This window comes from Poecilia latipinna, unplaced genomic scaffold (genome assembly GCF_001443285.1).
Source record: "Poecilia latipinna isolate Pla-1442-1.1 unplaced genomic scaffold, P_latipinna-1.0 Scaffold1464, whole genome shotgun sequence".
NCBI lineage: Eukaryota > Metazoa > Chordata > Actinopteri > Cyprinodontiformes > Poeciliidae > Poecilia > Poecilia latipinna.
The window spans coordinates 19888-31945 of NW_015114080.1; the positions used below are offsets into that span (position 1 = coordinate 19888).

The 12058-nt window shown below is 37.5% G+C and overlaps 1 protein-coding gene across 2 annotated transcripts in view; it reads left to right on the plus strand.

Moving 5' to 3' along the window:
• mtch2 (mitochondrial carrier homolog 2) overlaps positions 1-12058 on the plus strand; it is a 25427-nt gene that overhangs the window by 6718 nt on the left and 6651 nt on the right. The window contains exons 3-9 of one of the 2 annotated variants that reach the window (XM_015057456.1): positions 525-631; positions 1239-1265; positions 1908-1964; positions 2758-2815; positions 2910-2961; positions 3041-3100; positions 6459-6552. In XM_015057456.1, coding sequence (XP_014912942.1) covers positions 525-631; positions 1239-1265; positions 1908-1964; positions 2758-2815; positions 2910-2961; positions 3041-3100; positions 6459-6552 — 455 coding nt within the window. The remainder of the gene's footprint in view (positions 1-524; positions 632-1238; positions 1266-1907; positions 1965-2757; positions 2816-2909; positions 2962-3040; positions 3101-6458; positions 6553-12058) is intronic. The other variant, XM_015057457.1, reaches the window with a different exon arrangement.

Genomic DNA, 12058 nt, shown 5'->3' on the forward strand with positions numbered 1-12058 from the left:
TAGGCACAGCCAAGATACTGGAGGAGAACCTCAAGCGCCCAGGCCTCTGGTAGAGGACTGTAATACCTGATCAGCTGGTTCTGTAACATAACGACTCCATGAGCTGGAGAGAAATTCGATTTAGATTTGCAAACCAGCCATTCTCTCTCCATTTCACAGCAATTCTCTGCTTTACGTTGCTGTATTATATAAAATTCACATAAATTACATTCAAGTTTTTATTTTGATAAATGAGCCTGATCAGAGGCCATATTCCTATTAATGGACATATGTCCAATGGACATATACCCATAATTACTTCCATAAACATATCGAGTAATAGATGAGATGTAGTCCTGTTCTAAGCCCAGCAGGACTATAGCTTAATAAAATGATCAGAAATTAGATTTTCTGTTTATTATTTATTAAAGTTTACATTTCATAATTTTTAAAGCTCAGTCGTGTTCATGTTTTCACATTATGGTTTCTTCACCTGTCCGATGTGTTTTCTAATCTATTATAATGTTTTTTTCTCTATGTTGCAGCTAAGCACATTATTAAGATAGATGGGAAGGCTGGACTCTACAATGGACTTGGTCCCAGGCTGTGTGCCGGAGCCATAGGCACTGTTGTTCACAGCACAGTTCGGCAGGTAGGCTGCACAGTAAAACTCATTTTGGTCATCTAAACCTTAAACTGCAGCCTGTCACCATAACAAATTTTGCTGGATGATAAATTGTCCCAGAACATAATACGATAAATAATATTGTTATTTTGAGAGCATTTTTAAATTATATAATTGTAAGGGCAAAATAGTGCAAGAACACATTTTCAAAGATCAATAAACTTTAAATTCAAATGAACACTTAGCACTGGAAGACATGTTAAATATCCATAATTAATAAACAAAACAACTGAAAAATAAAATAAGTTATAAGGTCTTTGGAAACAAAATTGTTTTTCAAGAAAAGGGCTAGTTGAGACCACAACACCAGACTGAAGACTTTTGTTATTTAGTTTTTGGTAGAAATTAAGAGAGAAAAGAGAAATTATGCAGGTGGAAATTATTGAACTAGTTTTATTTTATTATGTGATTACTTGATTTATTGCTTACTGCGACAGACCTAACAGCAATTCAGCCTTTTCTGTCACTCATCTTTCATTCCCTGCTGAAATTACTAATGCCTCACTTTACTAGGTTGGAAATAGCTGTAATTTTTAATCTTTAGTGGTTTTAATAATATTTCATGTTCTTCTAGATATGTCAGGAAAAGAGCTCACCTCAGGTAAGACTGTCCTGCTTTCACTGACTAGCTTTAAATTAATCAAAGACTTATAAGTTGACCTGCAGTGTTGATTATTATGAAGCAATAATAATAATATTCATTCTAGAATTTATGCCTCTGATGGTGGCAACATGTTGGAGCAGTTCTATGACCTTCGACCTTGTGTGTCTGGTGGAATCAGTGAATGTTTGGACAGTTATTCCCTCTGGTTACTCATGCTGTTCAGCTGGAAGGATTTCTGTTCTGACTCCTGGTTTCAGGCTGTTATGATGTGTAACCATGACAATAAGGTATGGTTTCTACAACTGGGAGCAGCTGATAAACAGCTCAAAAGTTCAAATTATACATGAACTCTGACCCCACCCCCAGAGGAGGTGAAACGAATGGCGTCATTCCGGACATGTTACTGTTAAACATCAACTCTGTTGCTAGTGAGCTGTTAGCATGGCATGACAGTGGTGATAAACCTGGAAGTGAACCAGTTTCAAAGTACTTCTAATATACATGAATCCCAGTAGAATATGTGCTTTACCTGGATGTTGGCACTTATTGCTGATCATAAGTTACTATGTATTCTTCCCTGGGTAATAATAATGGTTGGTGTGTTGTGTTTGTGTGTGTGAATGTGTGTGTGACATGCAGCTTCCAGGTAGCAAGCCGAAAGCAGATGAGAATGCTCTGAAAAGTGTTGCTGAAGAGGTAAGACTCGGATTGTTCTGTCCAAGTTCTTCATTTAACTGGCTCAGTTTAGTTTTAATTATAGTCCAGCTCATGGTTTCCCACATTGATGGTCAAAATATGAAGGAGCCACTCACTGAGAGGCAATCATCTCCATGACAACTCCTCTGTCTCCACCTCACTCCACGTCAGTCTATATGGTCAGGCTGACCGCTGACCAGCAGCAGCGATTCACTCATTTACCATCAGGCAGTTAAAGGACACCCCTCTAATGTCACTGTCCATACCACTTTCCATGCTTCATTCTCTCTGGGTGGAGCTGCTGGTTGTACCTGATGGGTTTTAGTTAAGCAGAGTCACTAAAGCCAGTTGACACGGCAGAATTTGTTTTTTTGCCCCAATTTCCCCATTCCGACGATCTTAAAACATTTGGCATTCTAAGATTATGGCTTAAGGTAATAGTAACCAATAATCCTGCCGTGTGTGGTGTGTTAAGACTGATCTGGTCCAGTCTGTAGAACATCAGGACCACTTTGATCTAGAATAATCATATTCAACATGTTGGATTATCTTGGCCTGATTATCGCAGTTTACCAGCTGAGGCAGTGTGTTTGGTTGAACCACTCCTCTGAACATTTTGTTGACTGACATCTGGGAGTTCAGACTCTACATTAGCTTCTGCAAGGTGATGCTCTAGTTGTAGATTGAAAATTTTTTTAAAGTATTGTTTGTGAAATAATTTAGAGTAGCAATGTTTACTCTGGTGAAGTTCTCCAGTGATTAGCCGTGTGTTTTTGCCCTGGATTGTCCACAGAGTACCAAAGAGATGATTGCTCGATCGTGTGCCACCATCATCACACACCCATTTCACGGTAGGTCCTGTTTCTCTGCTGGAACCAGCTTAACCCCCATAAGATGGAGGACTAGTCTGCATGTTGAGCTGACCTGACTGGCCGTTTCTTCCAGTGATCACTCTGAGGTGTATGGTTCAGTTCATTGGGAGAGAGACAAAATACAGGTAATGTCAGATTTTTCAGATGGAAACAGTCATAATAAGAAGATGTTTCTCCAGGATCATGTGTTCCTTCTGGTTTCAGCGGCATGCTTGACTCCATTGTTACGATCTACAGAGAAGAAGGCATTTGGGGCTTCTTTGCGTAAGTTTTACGTTGTTTGGTAAACCCTCTAATATTTGACCCATCCTTATCGCAGAGGTCTATTGTCTGATTTATTTTATTATTTAATTTTACCTGGTGTATTCATACCAACACTAGACTTAAAAGTGGAATTCAAACTCTTTCTAGATAGCAAGGAATGGAAGAAAAATGACCTGGTGGTCTCGGTGCTCCCCGCTCTCCTCCCAACCACACTGTCAACATGTTTTCTACATATTCATCTCAACAGGCAGATGTTGAGATGAATATCATAACACAATCTAGTTTTGTTGTGAGCAGTCCAAACTGTTTACAATCCAATATTGTGAACAGTTTGGATTGAAAAAGTGATCAAAATATGAAGTTATGGTTGTTTCCCACTGATGTGGGACATGAAATCTGTTTTTATTTGCTTTACATTGAATTTCTGTTAGAATGTACAGTCAGCTTCTCATGATATGATCACTTCCTGGTAGGGTTGTCAGAATAATCAATGTTTAGATAATCTATAACAGTGTTTCTCCACTCTGGTCCTCAGGCCCCCCTGTCCTGCATGTTTTAGGTGTTTCCCTTCTGCCACACCTGAATTGTATCTCTGGGTGATTAACAGGCTTCTGCAGTATTTGATGGTCATGCAATCATTTGAATCAGCTGTTCTGGAATAGAGGCACATCTAAAACATGCAGAGCAGGGGGGCTGAGGACCAGGGTGGAGAAACACTGATCTATACTAAAACGAGGTTATTCATATCGTTTTGCATCAAAACTGATATAAATTGATAATTTTTGCAGTGCTGCACTAACACTGCTGTGATCAATAAATAATCTAACCTGTAGTTAACCTTTGACCAGGTCAGAGGTCAAACAGTACAGCCCTGTACAGTGGACCTGTCCAAATACTCCCACCCTCGTTCCTCCTTGTGTCCTTCAAATGCACGTTCATGTTGAAGGGTCAGAGGTCATAGTGTGTCCCATTGTCCACATCCGCCCTTCGCCCCACCCATTTTGGGTCCTATTTCCGCCCTTGCGCTAAGTCCGTATTTTTACGGACTTCGGCAAAGTATACTACTCACAATTCATTGCTGCATGTGACGTTTTGAGTTAAGAGGCGGACTTATGACAATGTTTTGTTTTTTCCTGTCTTTATAGAAAATTCTAATAGCATGACAGGGCACACATTAGTAATAAAGAAAAGTTTGATCTGATAAACTGAGCAGAAAAAAAGAAGAAATAAAAAAGAATAGTCATAAACTAACTGAGGAAAATCAAACAAAATGTTACAAATGCAAGACAAATTTCAGATCTTAAATTAAGACATTAATATATTGGTGCTTTTGTGATGTTGCAACATTTAAGCACTCTTAAATAAAGTTATTTCACTTTAAAAATAGAGGTGATTTTTATAAAGCAGTATTTGTGAATGAAAATTTAACCAGTGGATTACATTAATATCATAATTCAACTGTTCATCCCCTGCCAGAAAACCACATTTTATTACATTAAAATTTAAAGATGGAATAGATTTCTTGTACAATATCCACTTTTGAAAATCTTTTTTAAAAACATTAATGAAGTTGCAGTTAAAAAAGGTGTGTCTCAAAATCTCAGTCACAAAACACACAGGAATTTTTAGTCATTTTGAATTTCTTTTGCAGAAAGTCATTATAGGGAAAACTTTATACATAATTATGAAATTAACATGTTTTTTTGTGGAAGTGAAATAGAAACTATTTTGGTTCTTATTTTCTTCAGAGATATCATCATGATTTTTAAAAAAATGTTTTCTTCTCAGAGTAGAAACCTGATGTCAGAGTTCCTGATGAATTTCTTGTAACATTTTTGGTCTATAAAGTCACAACATTCATAGTTTATTTTGAAAAAGACATTTTAGTTCCATTAATCTTTTGATTTTTCAAATGTAGCATCGGACATTTTTATTATTTTTTATATGTATGCTGTATGTTTGTCCTTAACTTGATCTTTGTTATTAGCTCCACTTTATACCAAACTAACTTTACCTGCTTAAAAGAGATGGTTTTATGAGTAACAAATGATGTCTCTAGTTAGTTGAATGCCAGACTGTTAAATTGAATATTATTACATTTTAATGTGTATTTTTTTCACAGAGCAAACTCTGTCACAAGAAAATAGAATAAAATCAGTTTTCAAAAGTAAAGTATTGAAATAATTTTGGTTTCATCCTACTGAACATGTGTGATTATATAGAATTTTCTGTATTCAGCTAGTCATAACAAAATGCATATCTCCAACAAATATCTCCAACAATGATTTAGGAAAGCAAAAATACTTTCACATTTAAAATAATTTGGTTTTTTTGTAGTTGGATTTTTTAGCAGCATAAATGCCTAAACAGTATCCAGTCCTGCCATTTTGGATGTCAGTACTGGATCCCTCATGCTAATTTAGCAGCTAGAAAGATCATCAGAGACTATATTGTGTCAAAGACAACGACAAAAGCCGATCAACAAAATATGGCTCCTGCTGGAGGCTGTATAGAGACAACAGCAAATGTTTGCCTCCAACTGAGCTGCGTTCTAGAACCTCTAGCTCTACATTTTACACTGATGCTCATTTACTGAGATGCTGAACATCTCATTCTGCTACATACACTGTTTTATACACACACAGACCATGCACATGGACAAGAGAAGAACTTAAAGTCATGGAACATTGAGTGTTTTTGCTTTTTTATTTAAGAAGACATGGACTACAAAAAATATCTACATATAACATGGACTACTGCATAAGTTGTTTAAATTAATATTTTGGTAATAGAAATATATTGAAGAGCTAAGAATGCTCATGTTAATATTAATATTGCATTTGGTAATGGCCACTTATGTAGATATTAGATGTAATTCTTGTACATGAATTAGGGACCGGGATGTTGTGGCCATTTATGTTAAATTTTTTGAATTGTAATTTCTACCAATTTAGTTTTCCTCTTTTGGCAGTTAGAATATGTTTATGTTAGTTGGTTGACAGAACCAAAATCTGTCAACTTTTTTATTTTCAAAGTCTGAGTCAAAGTCGATCCTTAAACACAGACGTTTTAGTGGTTTTATTGTTGTAGAATCCGTCAGTAAACTTGCTTAGCTCTTTCGAAAAACAAAAGCTCAAACCTAATCTCCAGTCAGTTTTATAGTGTCCACTTCTGTCTGTTTCACCTGATTGAAGTGGACCGAACCAGTACTTTAGTGGACCGTTACAGAACTAACTCAGCTCATACGTGTACTTGACCAAGTTTGATGAGCGTTTACGTTGAATAGCTCCATTTATTCAATTTGTTAATATGTGCTTTGAGATGGTGTGAATGTAATGTACATTGAATGTGTGCTCAGTGGTCTGGTCCCTCGCCTGCTGGCTGACATCCTGTCCTTATGGATCTGCAACCTCCTGGCTCATGTCATCAACACTTACGCCATTGATAACTCGGTAGGCTGATCTGCATCGCATCAACACATTATCTACAGAATCACATGCTGCGTTTACTGCTATTGGAGAGGTCAAGGCCACCGGAGGGCCTGATTACAAGCTAAAGATCCTACTCATAAATACACAAATATTTCATTATAAGGACCTTTAACTTTAACCTTTGGTAAGTGGTCAAAGCTATTTTTCTGGCTGTCTTTCTAGGAAAAGCTTAGATGTTAGTTAAATTGAGGCCTGTTGCAATAAGCAATAAATAAATCACATGATAAATTTAAACTCAATAATTTCCATTTGCATGATTTATCTTTTTTTTGTTTCTACGCAAAACTGGATGGCTAAAGTCTCCAGACTGGTGTTTGGAATACAATTTTGTTTAGAGTCTTTACAACTCATTTAATTTAGTTTATTTATTTTGGATATTTTAGAATGTCTTCCAGTTCCCGTGTTAAAATGTTTATTGACCTCTGAGAATGTGTTCTTGCATTATCATGGCATTACCATTATATTACTTAAAAATGATCTGAAAATAATATTATCCAGGGTTTCCCCCAGTGTATTATAGGCCTGGCGGCCCGCCATCTTTTAATAGTGCCACCACCAGGCTAGGCCTTTCTTGTGTATGTTTTATGAAAAATAATAAAAATAATAAAAAAAAAAAAACAAAAACGTTTTTTTTTTTTTTTTCCTTCTTTTTTAAGCCGGATTGCAAGCATCTCTGTTGCTCTGAGTGCTTCACTGGCGGAGCAGATTTGTTCCTAAATTCCTAAAATATAAGTTTAGAGAAGATAGGTTTATAGTTTATGCATTTAAAGCCGGACCAATCACACCGCTGGTACCTCTGTGCGTTGCCTCGCACGCTGCAGCAGCTGGATGACTTAAGTTTACCTCAGCGCGGATNTTTTTGAAAACCTGATTTTATAACTTTTCTTAGCAGCATAGTAACTGCCACAATCGTTCGTGTCTTCCACTGACTGCTGCTAACAGTGTCACTCTGAAGTGCTCCAAGCAGGAATGAATCATTTAATCCAGATGGAGGGGGTTCAGGGCAAATATGGAAGTGTGTTCTTTAATCTGGGAGTGGGAATATACATTTTTTACTGCTAAAAAAAATCTTCGAAAATACAATATGATTAATTTTGTCATTGACAGGGCCCTGATTTATTTTATTTTTTTTTCAATTTCTATGAACAAAAAATAACTAAATTGTGGAGGGCCCCCTGTTGGTCAGGGCCCTTAGAATTGTCATCACTTTTCCCCCCTATACCGCGCCCCTGCCTATATGGGCAGCTATCCAGCATATGTGATCATCAGCCGGTGTTAAAAAAAAAAAAAGAAAAAAAGTAAGACCCAATTATGTGCCACATTTCGGAATTTTCTCCGCTGCCCACGAAGAAGTCCGTGATAATGATCTGTTTCTTGTTCTTTCAAACCTGCATAACATAATTAATTATGGGGGGATTATCAATATTTGGCATGAATATAGCTGATAAAGCCTCTAAGTAGTTGTGAAGCTTTTTTGCGCTTACGCCTCTATGATGTCACCGTGACTAGTCGACATCAACTCAACTTTTATCATGTTGTAATCGACCTTAAAAAATATGAAGTCGTTCAACCCCTATAGCATACACAGTTTGATCAGCAGCTAAGCTGGGCTGCAACACATTTTTTCAGACATGCTTAAAAAGTTCAAAGCTGACCAAACCCTGAAACTCAGTATGTAAATCTGCTAATAAATCTATGCAAATGTTATTTAAAGGCTGCACAAGTGTCCAAATAATAACATCACTCACTATGCCATGCCAGCACTCTGTCTGCACTCTTATATGTGCTTATCTGTTTAATGCTGTACTCCTTGTATTTGTGAGGTTTATTTTCTTAGTTTTTTTATTGTTTTAATTTTGTTCTTTGTTTTTAGTCTTGTGCAGCTGCTATGTTGTATTTTAAATGCTTTATAAAAGTGTTATGCTACCGCACATCATTATGATTATAATAATCACTGGATCACTTGGGGGCACTCAGACTTTGCACAGAACCTAAAACCTTCATCCTAATATGACCAGATGAACATTCAGGATAGAAAACATGATAATGACATTATAGCAAAAATAACACTGATATTTACACCTTTCAACCCCAGACACAAGCAAAACCACTGCATGTCGAGGCAATATACCTGCTTTAAAGATGTGACAGGACATATTTTTAGATACACTGAGACTTCAGGGTGATAAATTGTCACAGCATCTTAAAAGCATTTCACAAAACTACTCAACTAAATCTGCAAAAATCAACTAAATAAAGTAACGAAATCCAAATCTTGAATGAATGAAGCAGCCAGTTGCAGTTAATAAAGTGTTGCCCTTAGGTGTTAATGTTTCACACAGCAGTCTCATAAAGTCTCACGATCCTTATTTGACTTCAGTGACACTCGCCGCTAATTATGGAGTTACGGAGCATGCTGCGATGCATTGCACAAAACTCCAATGGATAAAAAAACAAGCTGAGCTGAAGGAGTGCTGAGCAGACACACAACGATGTGCCAGCCTGCTGCTGCCTTATTATGGGAAACCTTTGACATTTTTCACAACACTTTCTGTTTATGTGCTCATCTCACTGTGTGACTTGTGAAATTTAACTGCTCCACACCCCAAAACTTGCTCAAATAACCCAAAATTACAGAGCGCCACACACAATGAGGCTTATTCCCTGTGCGTACAATCAGTAAACATACAAAATAACTTCCTATTTTCCCTCCAAGACTAAGCACAACACCTAAATTGCTCATATTACCATCAGTTCTTCATTATATTTCCATTTCTCTCTCCCTTTCATTCATCCCATCATTTAAATGAGCAGGCAGGTGGATGCGCGAGGTTGACAGAATACTAAGCACTCGCTCTGTTTGTTCCCTTTTGTGCACACAGTCCCTGTAGTGTATGGCAAAAGACGAAGGCAATGTAATGTAATGATGAGCTAAATGGACAGAAGGTAAACAAAAAACACAAACAAAGCAGGTTTTAGGGAGAATTAATTATCCCGACATTGCCAGCGGAGCTGAACACCAGTCAAATTTTGACAAGCTGGCAGAATGAACCATGGACAAGTTTTCAGCAGCACGGTTCAGAACGAGTCAGGCCGAGATTCATTAGTTTTTATGCGACATGCGGATCCAAATGGCTCCGCAACAGAAGAAGGAGTCAGAAAAGATAGCTAAACAATAGATTAAGAGATTAATGAACTGTGAAGCTGATCATTAATAGGCGGGAGAATGAGGTTAAAAAGCTAAAACAATCTGGAGAGAATAAAACAGTCTAAAGATGAAAGGTTGTGGATTTTAAAAAAAATTTAAGTGCCATCAATAAAATATGATTAAGTCTTCCAGAATTATGCATTAGTATAGTTTTTTTTTGTTTTGTGTTGCATGAAATTACAACAGAGGAATCAATTCAGTTTTCTGGGATGAATTCAATTCACTTTGTTAAAGATCTAACAAAAAAATATAATAGTTACTAAGGACTCTGGAAATAAAGCAGATCTGGACTACATGTTTCCAATTTGGGCTTTAGACAGCAAGGCTGAAAAGGAATACATGCAACTGTTTCTATAAATGCACTCACAGTACAGACACAGATAAATACAGTGTACTTTCTTTAGAGATCACTAAATGGAATCAAATGAAATATTAACACACTGAAGGAGGGTTTGTTGAAAATATTTAATTCACCTTATTGCTGGTGTTGATGTGGAACTGACTGTTTCCATCCTCCATTCATTTTGATGGATATTTTGATTGCTAGTCTTAAATAGTGAGCTGCATTTTTTTAAACTGAATCTTATTCTACATAAATAATAAAACACCTACAGACATGTCAAACAGTTTGCTGCTGCACCTCTAATCAGGTTAAACTCCAGCTGTAGATGCAACTGGTGAAAGTTTAATATGCACCCAAAGTGAAACAGGATCACTTCTGAGATTATTTTCATTTTCTTTAGCCACATAATATAATCTAAATGTCAAGATTATAACCTTGATTAAGACCCCGAGTCTTTTCTTAATTTAAGTTTGTCAAAAAAAAAAAAAACACCCATAGAGGAAAATTTTTAGTTGACTTTGTGACTGAGCTGACAAGCAGGGAAGAAATGTTAACTTCTATGAAGGATGAAAGCACTGCAGGAAGCAGACAAGGTATGATTTCTGTCATGAAGTGGGGTTTTGGTGATGGTGAGAATAGACGCAGTGGGCCCAGGTTTGTAGAATGAAATGATTTTAATAATACTCATGAAGGTGAACAGAAATCCAGGCAGCACAGGTGAACGATGAGGCTAAGAACTCAAACACACTGGTAGCACGGTGACATGACACTCGACATGAACCCAACAGGGAAACACAGACACAGGTGGGATTAAGTACACCAGGGAGTAATCAAGGGGAAACAAGAGGAAAGCTGGAGATAATCAAGGGGAGGAGGGACAACATGGAGACTCAACTGAACACAGAAACCTAAATTAACATACAGAAAAATCAAATCCTCACGAGTTCCAACACCGTGGAACCCGCGGACAAACCCATATGGGACCCAGGGTTTCCCCCAGTGTATTATAGGCCTGGTGGCCCGCCATCCTTTACTTGCGCCACCGCCAAGCTAAGCCTTTCTTGTTTATGTTTTTAGGAAACTAATAATTAAAAAAAAAAACGTTTCTTTTTTTTTTTCTTTCCTTTTTTTTTTAGCTGGATTGCTAGTGCCTCTGTTGCTCTGAGCGCTTCACTGCACTGGCGGAGCAGATTTATTCCTAAAAGATATGTTTAAGATAGCTTTAGAGTTTGCATTTAAAGCCGGACCAATCACACCGCTGGCTCCTCTGCGCTGCAGTAGCTGGATTAAGTTTACCTCAGCGCGGATCCCGCGCGCCTCCTTTCACTCAAACTGGACACAGGCTGACCTGTATGGATATTTACATCAACCCCCTGTGAGGAATTATGATTCTTTCCAGAGCTTTTGATCAAGGTAGGAGATTAAACGCCACTCTGGTTAGCTCTGGTTGCGCAGCTCTACATGAACTGCAGGAATAACTTGTAGTCGCGCTTTCAGAGATGCGTTGAGCGAGCGGTGAGAATGATTTATATTTGTGAACAAAGAATTTTGTGTGGCTTTTCCATCTCAACACGCCCAGTGCCTGGCTCTGCCTGCAATGATAAAGTTCATCCATGTGTTCCCGGTTGGCCGGTGTATTAGTTAATGAACTAGCGCTAACCTGATCATGCAGGTTCAACCTGGTGAGGAGCTTTCGCGCTCTCCTGTCTGTAAAGCATCAGGCTGATTTTATATTATTATATTATTATTTTTAGTATTATTTTTTTACGGTAACTCAATGCATCAAACGTATCAAATGCTTTGTCCACTTAGTCAGACGGCCACGCGGAGATCTGAGAAACTCGTCCCATAAACTGGACCAACCAGAATAGTTTCTGTGACGCTTATTAAAAACTCAACAGACATGAAATGAAAGA